At 41.3% G+C, this 13,845-nt stretch overlaps 2 protein-coding genes across 3 annotated transcripts; one reads left to right on the top strand and one right to left on the bottom strand.

Moving 5' to 3' along the window:
- Nucleotides 1-592: 592 nt before the first annotated feature.
- hspa8b (heat shock protein family A (Hsp70) member 8b) lies at nt 593-6,092 on the bottom strand. Of its 2 annotated transcripts, none has more exons than XM_088300133.1 (9): nt 5,917-6,092; nt 4,243-4,449; nt 3,950-4,155; nt 3,413-3,565; nt 2,779-3,334; nt 2,438-2,640; nt 2,156-2,354; nt 1,086-1,318; nt 593-998 (listed from the first exon to the last, which is right to left on the bottom strand). In XM_088300133.1, exons 2-9 carry the CDS (start codon nt 4,445-4,447, stop codon nt 804-806), a joined length of 1,950 nt encoding a protein of 649 aa, XP_088156259.1. In that variant the 5' UTR covers nt 4,448-4,449; nt 5,917-6,092; the 3' UTR covers nt 593-803. The 2 variants fall into 2 exon arrangements, with proteins under 2 accessions (XP_088156259.1, XP_088156258.1); XM_088300132.1 differs by having other exon boundaries at nt 4,243-4,452; nt 5,917-6,090.
- A 3,749-nt stretch (nt 6,093-9,841) lies between these two features.
- LOC148333188 (zona pellucida-like domain-containing protein 1) lies at nt 9,842-13,662 on the top strand. The gene is made up of 10 exons (XM_088301204.1): nt 9,842-9,983; nt 10,069-10,295; nt 10,358-10,542; nt 10,632-10,704; nt 11,624-11,721; nt 11,793-11,873; nt 11,957-12,128; nt 12,322-12,421; nt 13,141-13,170; nt 13,252-13,662. Exons 1-10 carry the CDS (start codon nt 9,866-9,868, stop codon nt 13,329-13,331), a joined length of 1,164 nt encoding a protein of 387 aa, XP_088157330.1. The 5' UTR covers nt 9,842-9,865; the 3' UTR covers nt 13,332-13,662.
- Nucleotides 13,663-13,845: the final 183 nt, after the last annotated feature.

Below are 13,845 nucleotides of genomic sequence, written 5' to 3' on the forward strand. Positions count from 1 at the left end.
TATTTCTCCTTGACATTTGAGATAAGGCAGAAAAGCATCTAATTACTAAACATGGTCTATGTATTGTAAGAGGTTTTTGCAAAAAAAAAAAAAAAGACCAGTTGATGACCCGGTTCTTTATTACTTTACCAGGAAAATACGCCGTACTCTTCAGTATGTGATCTATAACATGTTAACTCAATTTGTTCCCCCACACACAGTCATGCAGTACCTACACTGTTTGTCAGTGAGGGCGAGTTGATGACGTGTATAATAATAATAATAAAAAAAAAAAAACTGATCTGCAAAAGCAGGCATTTGACACAAACTGCCACCGGAAAGGAAAGTATGGGTTGTTTTTTTCCTCAACTTTGGGGACTTAAGTCAGGCTGGGGGAATACAAATTTATGATGAAAAACTATGTCAGGGAAGCTTTAAAGTTTTAACTAAAATGCATCCTTAGTTTCACAGAAGTATTGGCATTCTGCTCTTACAGTAGCATTTTGTTATATATAGAGTTTGTTGACTCAAAACTACTCTGACAAGCACAATTTAAGTATTTAACAAATTTGGCCACCTCTCATGATAAAGAAATTCACTTGCAGACAAGGACTTTCACAACTTCTGTGCAAATTTTATTAAGGAAAACAAGTTTTGTAGTCAAAAGGACTGAGAATGGAATAAAAGTGCAACGCCAAAGAGTTTGTGTGCAAAAAGAGCCCAAAGCCAGAGAAAGTACCTCAAAAGCCATGACAGACAGTCAAAAGAAGTTGCTGACAGACGTTAAGGCATATGACATCTGCCATGGTGAACTGCATTTGGATTTAGTCCACCTCCTCAATGGTGGGTCCGGAAGATCCTGAGCCCCCTCCGGGAGCGCCGCCTGCCCCGGGGAAAGCTCCGCCTCCAGGCATGCCACCCGGCATGCCGCCGGCCCCCTGGTACAGCTTGGTCATGACGGGGTTGCACACCTTCTCCAATTCCTTCTGCTGGTGCTCAAACTCCTCTTTCTCTGCAGACTGAGAGGCAAGACAAAAAGGGGTTACATATAATAAAGAGAGAAGCGAAAACAAAATATCACAAACTAAACAATTACGATATGGTACCTGGTTCGAGTCCAGCCAGGAGATGACCTCGTTGCACTTTTCCATAATCTTCTGTTTGTCTTCATCGCTTATCTTGTCCTTAAGCTTGTCATCTTCCATCGTGGACTTCATGTTGAAGGCGTACGACTCCAGGGAATTCTTGGCGGCCACTTTTTCCCTCTGCACTTCATCCTCTGCCTTGTATTGCTCCGCCTCGCGCACCATGCGGTCAATATCGTCCTTGCTCAAGCGACCTGAGGGCAAAGGTCAATGGGAAGAAACGTTCACTCCTAATTGGAAGCAGAAATGTGAACGAGTAACTACAATCTGGGAAATGTGTGCAGGAATTCCAAGTGCAAGGTTATTTTTTTTTTTTTTAAACTCTTCATTTCTCAAAAAGAAAAACTTTCCACAATAAATTTAATTCACATTTCTCCGTGGCTTCATCTTACTTACGTGATCTATTTTAGAGTTTACGTAGGCGCATCCCGAATTAAGGCTGAAAGAACCTTTTTCTCAAAATATGGTAGCTATACTCTTAAATTAAGGGCCTGCGTTTTGGTTAAATAAAAATTACTTCTCAAAGGATGGAGTGGTGGAAATAAACTCACTACACTTCGCACTACCTTTAGTGTTTTATATCCCTCCATTGTTAGTTTTGTTAATATTGAGCAGCTGCTTTAGTAGTACAAATAGCTTGAACCTTACATAAATCATAAAACATTTCCTTAATAGCGCTTAACTTCCAAAACGCAGTAATTTGGTAAAATTTCCCCGCAAAAAAAATAATAATTCAGAAATAGAACTTCTAATACTACGTTTGTTGAAATTGTAAACCGTATCAATTTTTTAATCCCACAAAAACATTAAAATATTGATTTTTCCCACTTGCAAAGTCACATCTCTTTCATCAATTTACTCTCATGATTTCTTTTCATGAGATAATTTTCTAATGATTTTTCTTTTGGTTGAATGTACGTCCCACTCAACATCATCCGTCACCTGCAAGAACAACTACCTAGTGGTAAAATTACTTTCAATTTGTCTTATAACACTGCTTGTTTCCATTTTTGTAATCGTGTCATGTGCACCTTTGTCGTTGGTGATGGTGATCTTGTTCTCCTTGCCGGTGCTCTTGTCAACCGCACTGACGTTCAAGATGCCATTGGCGTCGATGTCAAAGGTCACCTCGATTTGAGGAACGCCTCGGGGTGCCGGGGGGATCCCAGCCAACTCAAACTTGCCCAGGATGTTGTTGTCTTTGGTCATTGCTCTTTCGCCCTCGTACACCTGCGGTTATCAGTGACGCCGGTTTTAGTGCGTCACGTATGATAATTGGGGGGGGGGGGCTGTTCGTCGTTGGCGGGCTGTACCTGAATGAGCACGCCGGGCTGGTTGTCAGAGTAGGTGGTGAACACCTGATTCTGTTTGGTGGGAATGGTGGCGTTCCTTTTGATGAGAGACGTCATAACGCCACCGGCCGTCTCGATGCCCAAAGACAAGGGGGTCACGTCCAGCAGCAGCAGGTCCTGAACTTTTTCAGACTTGTCACCAGACAGGATGGCGGCCTGCACGGCTGAAACATAGAAAAATCACATTAGAGAGATTCAAATACTTGACACCTCCAATGGGGAAAATAATTCCAAAGTGTGCAATTCATCCAGCATCAGGGTGGATATTATTGGACTTTGGTTTGCAAATCTCCACACGATACCTGCGCCATAAGCCACAGCCTCGTCAGGATTGATGCTCTTGTTCAGTTCCTTCCCGTTGAAGAAGTCCTTGAGCAGCTTTTGGATCCTGGGAATTCGAGTGGAGCCTCCCACCAAAACGATTTCGTTGATGGTACCCTTGTCCATCTTGGCATCGCGCAGCGCCTTCTCCACGGGTTCCAGGGTGCCGCGGAACAGGTCCCCGTTGAGCTCCTCAAAGCGAGCTCTGGTGATGGACGTGTAGAAGTCGATGCCCTCGAACAGCGAGTCGATCTCGATGCTGGCCTGCGAGCTGGAGGACAGCGTGCGCTTGGCCCGCTCGCATGCCGTGCGCAGGCGCCGCACTGCTCGCTTGTTGTCGCTGATGTCCTTCTTGTGCTTGCGCTTAAATTCGTTGATGAAGTGGTTGACCATGCGGTTGTCGAAGTCCTCGCCGCCCAGGTGAGTGTTGCCTGCCGTAGACTTCACCTCGAAGATGCCGTCTTCGATGGCCAAGATGGACACGTCGAAGGTGCCGCCGCCCAGGTCGAAGATGAGGACGTTTTTTTCTGTGCCAACCTGCCCCATTGAACACACACGGCAGTGGGGTTAGACTTGAATCATATGTCGACTTGAGCTTCGTAGACATCTCCTCACCTTCTTGTCAAGGCCGTACGCGATGGCTGCTGCGGTGGGCTCGTTGATGATACGAAGGACATTGAGCCCGGAGATGGTTCCGGCATCTTTCGTTGCCTGGCGCTGAGAGTCATTGAAGTAGGCGGGCACGGTCACCACAGCGCTGGTTACGGGCTATGAGGAACAGAGCACAACACTCACTCTACAACTGTGCCGCAGTCAAAGCGTCATAAATGCCTGCAAGCAGCTGGTATGAGCAACTTGGGCAGAAATGGGTCCTTGTGTAATTTGAAAATATTCCTTGATTTATTTTTTCCCCGCTACAAATAAAACATTGACCTTTTATTAAGTGTAAATGTCTTTTGGTATTCTGTATCTTTAACCACATTAAAAAGTAACTACGTGAATACTTGATTAGCCGGTAAAATTTTCAGTAAGATATCCCAAAATATTCAATAGCCGCAGCCCTACTAACAAATGTCTATCTGCCAAATATTATATAAAGAAAACATGTCAAATGTGGTGGAGCAAAATAAAAAGCACAAGCAGCCGCCATACCTTGCCGAGGTAGGCCTCGGCAATCTCCTTCATTTTAAGGAGAACCATGGAGGAGATCTCCTCAGGGTAGAAGGTCTTGGTCTCACCCTTGTATTCCACCTGGACTTTGGGACGCGAGCTATCATCAATGACAGTGAAGGGCCAGTGCTTCATGTCGGACTGAACCACAGACTCATTAAAGTGTCGGCCAATGAGTCGCTTGGCATCTGAGGGGGAGAATTAAAAATAGGGAAAAGGCATTACATATGAGAAGAAAAAAAACATGGCCATTATTCAATAGAAATGTTTCACACCAAATACTGTGTTGGTAGGGTTCAGGGCAACTTGGTTCTTTGCCGCATCACCAATCAGCCTCTCTGTGTCTGTGAAGGCAACGTAGCTGGGCGTAGTCCTGTTGCCCTGGTCGTTGGCAATGATCTCCACTTTGCCGTGCTGGAACACACCCACACAGGAGTAGGTGGTGCCCAGATCAATACCAACTGCTGGTGCCTTGGCCATGGCTTCTGAAAAGATGGAGAGGAGAAAATAGCTGTGTCATTCATAAAGAACAAGGTAGTTCTAGTCCGCCTCTTCCCAATCACGAGGAAGCATTTCAGTTTCAATTTCAAGAGCATAAAACTTGTATTATCAGCCCTCTTTACAACAGTCCCCTGGATTTCAGAGTTATAGATCAAATGCTGCCCCCACCCCTGGCCTTAAAATTGCAATATGTGGCTGAAAGGCTATTATCCGTTTCTGACAAGTGGAAACAAAATGTCCTCTGGAGGTTCTGGCACCTGCTTTCAAGCCACTTCTGATGCTGATCATTTTGTCAAGACTTTGACTGTGCATTTTGATAGGCAAAGTATGATTTGGGGGCCCACAATGTTCTATTATCCGGGCTGCCAACAATTGACGGCAAGAATACCATAATGTTAAATATTTATCTCCTGAAATTGTTCACTTAAAATCCATTCATTTAATTCAGATTCATTTTATTAAACTGTTGTTCAATTAGCATTTGAATAAAATTTGATTAGACATTTTTTTCATTTTCCTCCAGCAACACACCTGATTCAAATGATCAGATCTGCAAAAGCCTGCTGATCAAGTGAATCAGGTGGGTTGGAGGGAAACATTAAGGATGGCGGCCCTCGAGGACTGTAATTGCCAGCCCTCGAGGACTGGATTTGCTGAGCCCTGATATAAAGACCGTCTGGTGTATGATGATGAGCTTGTATACAATAACTAAAAACCTTAATGTTACCGTTCTCTAATAACATTCAATACAAAATGAAACATCAGACATACAATACAACATTATTTATATAGATTAATAGAATAAAAAAGTAATTTTCTTGCCCATGAAGTCAAAGTAGACTTCTTAAATTTCCCTCACACAAGATTACAAAAGAAAGGCGATAGAGCCATGCCACCAAGCAAGATAATTTTACCTAATTATGATCATAACTGCATCAACCAGATGTAGGAGTTAGTCTAAAAATGGAGGCTGAACTGAAGTATTGAAGTGCGCATGCGCATTTCTTATGCTCCACCCTCGAGAGGTAATAAGGGTGTGGCGAGGCCCATCACTTCCTCGAATCGAGTAACTTCCTGGAAGATTCCGTTTCCGCACAAAACTTCGTCAAAAATAAAATTCCATATGACATGTTGCAATACGAAATGTCATCCACGATCGGGTGTAACGTACGTCATTCACGCAAAAAACTCAAAGATGGAAATACACGTCTGAAGTACACAAGTTCGGAAAGTCGTTTAATTTCACGGCGTGTTCGTTGCCACATTTATAGCTAACCATGAACGGTCATTTAACTACAATTTGTCCAGCGACTGGAACGTAAGGAGACTAAAACGGCCGTTTTCGTCCGGCGCCCCTCATCTAAACGTCTGTGATATAGATATATTTTTTCCGTTTTAGAACAATTACTCTCGCCCACAGTAAAGACAATGCAATTCATTATATTCACCTCTTTTTATAAGGTGTCGTTGTACTTTAAGGACCCGATAGAGCTGCTGGACCGGTCCACTCCAAAACCGGCGACGCGTCGACCAGGTGACAAAGAGGAAAAGGAAGTTTACGCCGGTTGCGTTTAATGTCGCAGCACACCAGCCACAGAAGTCTCGAGAAGGAAAGGCGGGGCCACGGACGCCCGCGCTTCTGTCGACGGTCCAATGAAAAAAGGTAATTCGCTGTTTCCACCAGGAAAATGGAAGATATTTGGCAAGGGAAGCTTTTCTTTGGTTTAAAAAACCCTCCTATCGAACAGCGGCGTGCATAATTATGACGTCACCGTACGTTGTTACACAACGGTGGAAAACTACTAAGCACATATTGGGCAAATGGATGATTATACCTACTGCACCCTTACTGTTTATGACTTGACTGAAGTACATGATAAATATGATATGGGCCTTCAATGGAGACTTAAAGAATGTGAACTAATACATCTCTTAATGCCACTATCAAACACATCACAGCTTGACCAGGTAAAGAGGCATTTTGTGCTGACGCCAGAGGGCAGCCATTTTACGTTGCCACTGTTACTTAAACCTTTTGTCAATTTTTTGCTGAAATAACTTATCCTCACAATCTCATCTTTTTCTTGAAAAATGTGCCTTGAAAAAGACTTTTTAGCCGTGTCTGACATTGTCCTCCCTGTAATTCAAGCTATGGTTCCCATATTTAGCTCACCCAATGAGATGTGTAAACACAGCAGACTATTTAGCTCAACAAGTCAGAGGATGGAAATATGCTGACGTCACAGTGAATCTTCGTGAAGGCGCAAGAATGGTGAATCTACAGTCCGACTGGTCAAAACAGCAATTTCTATTGTCTGCCTATGTGTGTGTGGGTGTGTGTGTGTGTGTGCGTGTGGGTGTGCGTGTGAGTGCGAGTGCGCGCGCGTGTGCGTGTATGCTTAATTGATCATGTTACTGTATGACTTCAGGTTGTTGCTGAAGTTACTGTGTGTTGTGGGTCAAAGCGACCTCTGAACCACTTTAATGCTCACGTCCCATAACAGAGTAAATCCTGTTTCAATTTCTATTTATAATATTAATAATATATATTTTTTTAATATTTTTTTTTTTACAATAAATACTTTGCAGATTTAAATAAACAGCAGCTGGTAAACAAGAAATGCACATTTTAAAACTAAAGGTTTGACATCTTGGGTTTCACTATAAATAACACCATGGATGGGAAATATCTTGCCTCTCCAGATCTGCTTCATCATCATTGTTATTGTTGTACATGTTCCTCCATGACGCTTTAATTTAAATTATTAATTTTACTCCCCCTTATAGCGTGAAGTCCCCAAGATCTCAAGCAATCAAAATGTCAACCATATGTCACCATCTGTGGAGGTTGGAGAAAGCACATTTTGACAAAGCGGAAGTACAGACGAGAGTCTTCAGAAAAATGAAGATTTAAGAAAAGTACAGATCCTTGAAAAAAATGCTTGACCTTTGCATTATTAGCAAAAATGGATGACCCGTTGCCACGTGGCAACCAAACAGGGCGTCGTCCAACACTTTTGTCTACATGTAAAATGATGTCACAGTTGCTATTCTGGGTTCGCTTTGTGTATGCTACTGTCACAAAATGTGCTTTTGCTCAATTGCCTTCAATGTATACATACAAGTTCTATTTCCCCAGGGGCGCAAGATTTACTGCTCTGGGACATTTGGTCACATAGTTACACCAAAGGCATGGGTCTAAAATAATCCAGTTTTTATATGGATGACAAAAGTCTTCAAAAATGGCATTTGAAAGGTGATCCGTCTAATGGATTGAAATACGTCCTTCCATTCGTCACGCAGCGGCGCATTGTGGCGACAGTCGCAGGGGAGCAGTAAAGCTAGCCGTCTCAGAATGCAAAGACCAAGAACAGGATCTCTCCCACACGGGTGTGGCCTTTCATAACAGCCATAACAGTCTCTATTTTACTTTCCCCCCCACTCCCTTATTTTTACAGTTTACAGCATTGCCCCGAGGCCGCAACAAAAGAGTATCGGTTACGAGACTCTGACGAGTGCCAAGCACCATTTTTATCGCATCAAAAGATCTCTAAGGATGTGATGTTCTCACATCACTTCATGTCTGTTGTTCGCTGTGCAACACTTGCAACTGCCCGTAACTTTTCCCATGCATTCACACAAGGGAAGAATAGTCATTCTCTTAAACGAGTGATTTCCAACCACCATGCCGTGGCACGTTACTGCACTTTGAGAGATCAACAGGTGTGCTGCAAGAAATTATCTATTTACTAATGACTCCACCCAGAGGCTTCCGCTTATAATATTTGGGTCTTTTGATGACCCATACAGATAAAAAAAAATATATCAGAAGGTTGGTTCATTTAATTTTTTTTCAAGTTCAGCAGGCCAGATTGAAACGTTTAATGGGCCGCATGTGGTCCCCGGGCCGTAGTTTGCCCACACTTGTTCTAGAGCATTCTCTGTTTGTGTTACAGTACTCTGGAATGCTCTCACCACGGCAATTAGAACAGCTCCCTCTGCACAAATGTATACATCTTGACTTAACCCTTTACGCACCAAAGTAGCAAAACAAGCAACATTTAATCTCGAACAATTTCCGAGCCACAACCTTTTGAAATAGTGATATTTTGAAACTGAATATTTTATTGAAAAAAAAAAAAAACCTAAAAGGCTCAGACTAATTTTTACACTCTCACATTTGATTAAGCCACAAATGGTTTGCAACAAGTCTTTTACTGCGCCTTACATCTGGATTTTGGTCTGTTTTGATGCCGCTTCTCCTTTGTTTTTGTTTGGTGGTGAGAACTTGCAAACAACAACACCAACAAAGACAATAACAAGCTTTTTGGCAATCATGAAAGGCTTTCACCTTTTTTTGATTGAAATTGAAATGACACAATTTATAAATAATTGTTGAATGCCTGCAATATAATTGGTGGTCTGGTACAACAATGATGACATATTTACAGAGTTTTTTGCCCCCGCCCCCAAAACCAGAATAAAAATACAAAATAAAATGCATGTATGCTGGGCTCATGTTGCACTATTGTTCTGTGGATTCCCCTCACGCGCCCCTTTAGGTGACACTATAAATGGAGTCAGATGCGCGAAGACGACAAGACAAAGGCAAAATGATTCACAGGTGAGAACTCATCATTATTATCATTAGTCATAATGAAATTGTTTATTTTCTGCTGTGACAATGACAGTCTAATAGAAATGTATAATTATTTTATAAAATACTTGTTTGTGATAGAAAATAAATCGAGCCAATAATTTTTAAAAAATGAAGAATTTTGAAAGATAAGATTTAAAAAAAAAAAAAAAAATTTCTTCCGAGTGGATGATCTCAGAGGAATATTGGCGCCGTGAAGTTACTGAAAATGAAGTCATAATACCACAAGAAGTATAAAAAAAAAAAAAAAAAGTCAAATAAGGAAAACACTCATTTCTCGGGAAGACATTTTTCTTGTGTAATAACAGCTTGTAATATTTCAATACTAATTTTGTATTAGTGACTTTGTATTCTAGTATGACTTGCAAATACAGTCCAAATTTATACTCTCAAATCTATGTTCTTGGAAAATGGACCCTTTCCCCCCCTCATAAAATTACCTTTTGGGGGCAAATGTTTGCCTTTTCTCACAAAATCCCAATGTAATTTTTTCCACGTAAAATCAGATGATTGTATTGTAATTCTTCAATATTTAACAAATATAAGATCGAATCTAAGAAAAAAAGTGATATTTTGAGACGTAATAATTTTTCCCCCTATGAATTTATACGTAGTATCTTGTAATTGCAACTTTTCACAAAATCAAATTTTTTTTGCCAGTAATTTTCCAACATTTTCTCATTTCCTAGCAGGTGGCTCACTTTGCGCTCCATTGGATGTTTTTCTAGCGTGTCATTACAATGTCTCGTATGTCCAGAAAAATGAGGCTGGTGCTGCTTGTATGCCAGCTTGGTCTCTTCTGGGTCAAAGGTCAGATACCAACCGAGTGCACGACGAGTAGCACAAACAGACCACCAGGTACTGCGCGTTTCTCGTATGTATATTTTGTTGACATTTTCTTTGAATTGTGTCGAGGCTCAACGCCTGAATGCGTTTGTCGTAGAAAACTCGGACATAATGGTGTACTGCGGCACTGAGCACATGGACCTGAGCATCTTCCTTTGCCCCGTGTACCAAGCTCTCTACAACGAGTCCCTCATGGTGCTCAATAACGAGTTGAACAACGCTGAATGTTTTGGCGTGGCGGACTTAACCGTCGACCCGCCCCTCTTAAACTTCAGCTTCCCCATAAACGGAAGCTCTACATTGACTTGCGGGAATGACTTCAATGTAGGTTGGTCACGTAGTTCCCGTTGAGAACTCCATGATCTGACTCAAGCGTTTCTCTGAAGATCATCAATCAGGTGGGCACCGGAGCTTTCTCGGACTTCTCCAACGTCCAATATGTTAACATCTCCGGGACCGTAACTTCCATCGACCCGTCGGCCAGCATGATCACCTACAGGCCGCAGCTCTTCTATATGTTCTCCTGCCTCTACCCCATGCAATATATCATCAACAACACGGAGTTGGGAGTGTGAGTGGGGACACATCATCACATTGTGCCACGTAGGTGGGTCTCTCAGCCACAAAAGTTAAAAAAAAATATTTTTTAATTCTTTACAGATCCGGTGTGAACGTGGCCATTAAAGACAACAACGGCAGCTTCATCAGCACGTTGAGCTTGGAGTTATATGAAGTAAGAGCGGATTTTAATTAATGACTGAATCATACACTTGCTGCGCTGGTCCGCCCATTTTTGTCTTGCGCTCGTCCTCTTTATGGTTGCGAGCTGACTTTGGTTTAGAAAAGTCGAGGAACACTGTGGACTGGCGGCCAGTCGATGGCAGGATACAATTTCAATAAGATAACAGAAAGAGCCAGCGGTGAGATTCACTCCTTCCAGTGTGAAGTGGGTGTGCCCGAGGTCTGATATCAGTTGAATTCACCTGGTAGACTTCGCACTATGCTTTCTTTCTGTGTGTCAAATAATTTTTTGGGGGATGACAGAGCTCCTCATCTTAAGTGTCTCTATGATCTCTAAAGGCAGGGGTGGGCAAACGTTTTGATTGGCGGGCCACAGTGGGTTTTCAAATTTGACAGAGGGGCCGGACCAGGAGCAGATTGATGGAGTGTTTTGGTAGCCTCACCTCATGGAGAAAAAAAAATACATTTAATTTTAAATGAAAGTGAACAAAAGCACTACAACAATATATGTCTTTGAAAAACCACAGTATTTAGAAAATAAAACATCAACAAGGTTTATACATTTAATTTTTTTCAAGTTCGGCGGGCCGGATTAAAACGTTAAACGGGCTGCATGTAGCCCCCGGGCCGTAGTTTGCCCACGCCTGTCTAAAGGCCTCTACACATCAATCTTTAGTGAATCCGAGTGATGACTTTGTCTTTGTGCTCTTCTGTCCAGCCAGCCGTCATGTCCATTGAGGAGATTTGAAAATGAGCCAAGTTGATTTAGTTCTTAAGGAATATCTTCAAATTTCACCGTTGGTCCGCTTTACTTATTTTCCGTTCCTCATGAACCCTGATCCAATTCCTGCAGTAATGATGTTTTAACCGTTGGTACTTTTACTACTTGGAGCTTTGTCTGATTGGGCTAGGATGATCAGTTCCAAAATGCCCTGACCATCCCTACGACAGGACTCCAACTGAAGACCAAAATCTACGTTGCTGTACGAGCCACTAATTTAACAGACAAGTATGAGACATCTTATAACAGCTTTCACGGAGTCATCAGGACAAGAAAAGACAATGTGATCTTTTTGAAAGGTTCAACGTTCTCCTGGATCGATGTTACACAACCACAAGCCCATACCCAGATTTCGACTCCTTCTACGACCTCTTTGTCGGGTGAGCACACAATAGCTTTGCACTTAAACATTGGCAGCCATTGAGATTTCGCCGTTCACCCACACCCACTTTGTCCTCCCAAGCTGTACACGTGATGAGCAGACCGAGGTGACCCTTAATGGCGAATCCCAGGTGGCACATTTCTCCTTTGAGGCCTTTCGATTTGTCGAGCACAAGAATCGGACCGTGTCCACCTTCTTCCTACACTGTGTCACAAGGCTGTGTGAAGTGTCCACCTGTGATGATCTAAAACCTGTGAGTCTCATCGTGGATCTTCTCCCTGAGGCCAGAAAGTCGTGTTAGATTAGGCCTCTTTGGCGCATATCAGTTGATCAGTTAAAACCGTGAGGTCACACATTGTCACATGAGCTCGGCAGTTTCTTGTTTTGCACTTGTGAACTGTAGGGGGGGGAGCCCTGTAGGAACAACTTGTGTTTATTTTGAACAGGTCTGTTCAGTTGGCCGAAGAAGAAGAGCGGTTGAGGATGAGGTGTTGGCGAACGCTACAGTCACCTCGGCACCCATTATAGTGGCCAAAAAGAGCACAGGTGTGTATTTAAAATGTTACTTCCCTACCCCAATAAAAAGCAGGGATGACCAAACTTTTTCCACAGAGTACCACTTACAGGTAAATGGAATTTAAAGTGAGCGATATCTTGAAAGATCTGAATTTAGTTACATTTTTAATGAAGAAATTTGCGTGACACATCTTGATGATATATCCACAACAAATTAGAAATGAACTGAAACTAAAAATTGGGTAATATTGTGTAACATTCAAATGTATTTTAAATTTTAAAAAGCCAAAACATGTGACAGACTTTAACAGAAAAAATAATACATTAAATATATAAAAAAAGAGGCGTGATTTTTGTAATATTTAACTTAACATATTTTTTAAAATAAAAAGCACATCTTGATGTATTTACTTTAAAAATGTAATTGCAATTTTAAATAGCAAATGTTATTAAGTTTTCATCATTTAGAAAAAAAGCATTAAATACAATTTGATGACTTGTAGATTTGTACTTTTATTATATGACTAATTTGAATTAAAAAGAATAGATTTTTGGGGGAAACCTATCCTCCGTTATTTGCTGAAAACTCACCCTCGGACATCCTGACAAAGAGGGAGTAGTGACCGAGTCTTGCTATTTTCATTCACCCTCCCTAGGAAATTAATCAAACTAAATGTGAATTTAGTTTAGTTAATAACACTGTATGTACATTGCATTAGATCTTACGTCTTTTTTGTTTTACTTTTCAGAAGATTTTCAAACTAATTCAGCTTCTTATGGTAAGAATGGAGAACTTACTGAGTAAAAAAATATATAAATAATGTAGAAACCACTAGATCAATTTATTTTTTTTTTTTTAGGTTCATCAGCAAGCCACCACAGCGACCCCGTGGTAGCGGTCATCATCAGTATCGTCATCTGGGCTTTTTTTAGATTCTAGATTAATTTTAAAATATAGTTACAATATTTAGCTGCTGTTCTTTGTTGGGGGTTTTTAAGGGCCCCTTGTTCAAAAGCACCTTATTTTTAAATGCAAAATTTATTTAACGTACATAATTTGAATGTTTTGTTAGTCTCTCTAATTTAGTATAAGCATCTACACAAAATATAGTTGAAATAATACAGAAGTAATTACAGTACACAACCACAGTTATAAACATAATGTATATCCACATATAAAAAATGCACACACACACACACACACACTCGTACACGTATATAAGAAGGAACATATTGTGATAGTCAGACTGCATTTACTTGCTGTCATGAGGTGTTTTATTTACGTGGAACAGTTCATCACATGCATGCAGCCCCCATTCAACCATTGAAATAAAAATACTGCTATTATAAAAAGTGTTTTTTTGGGGAAATGCAAAGATTGCAGAGTGTTGAGTATAGAGCAACATTTTCAGAATTTCTGTTACATGCTTAACAGTAGTAATGTCACCATGAGC

The sequence above is a fragment of the Idiotropiscis lumnitzeri genome, chromosome 7 (genome assembly GCF_059441095.1).
Source record: "Idiotropiscis lumnitzeri isolate Australia: NSW breed Sydney's pygmy pipehorse chromosome 7, RoL_Ilum_1.0, whole genome shotgun sequence".
NCBI classification, from domain to species: Eukaryota; Metazoa; Chordata; class Actinopteri; order Syngnathiformes; family Syngnathidae; genus Idiotropiscis; species Idiotropiscis lumnitzeri.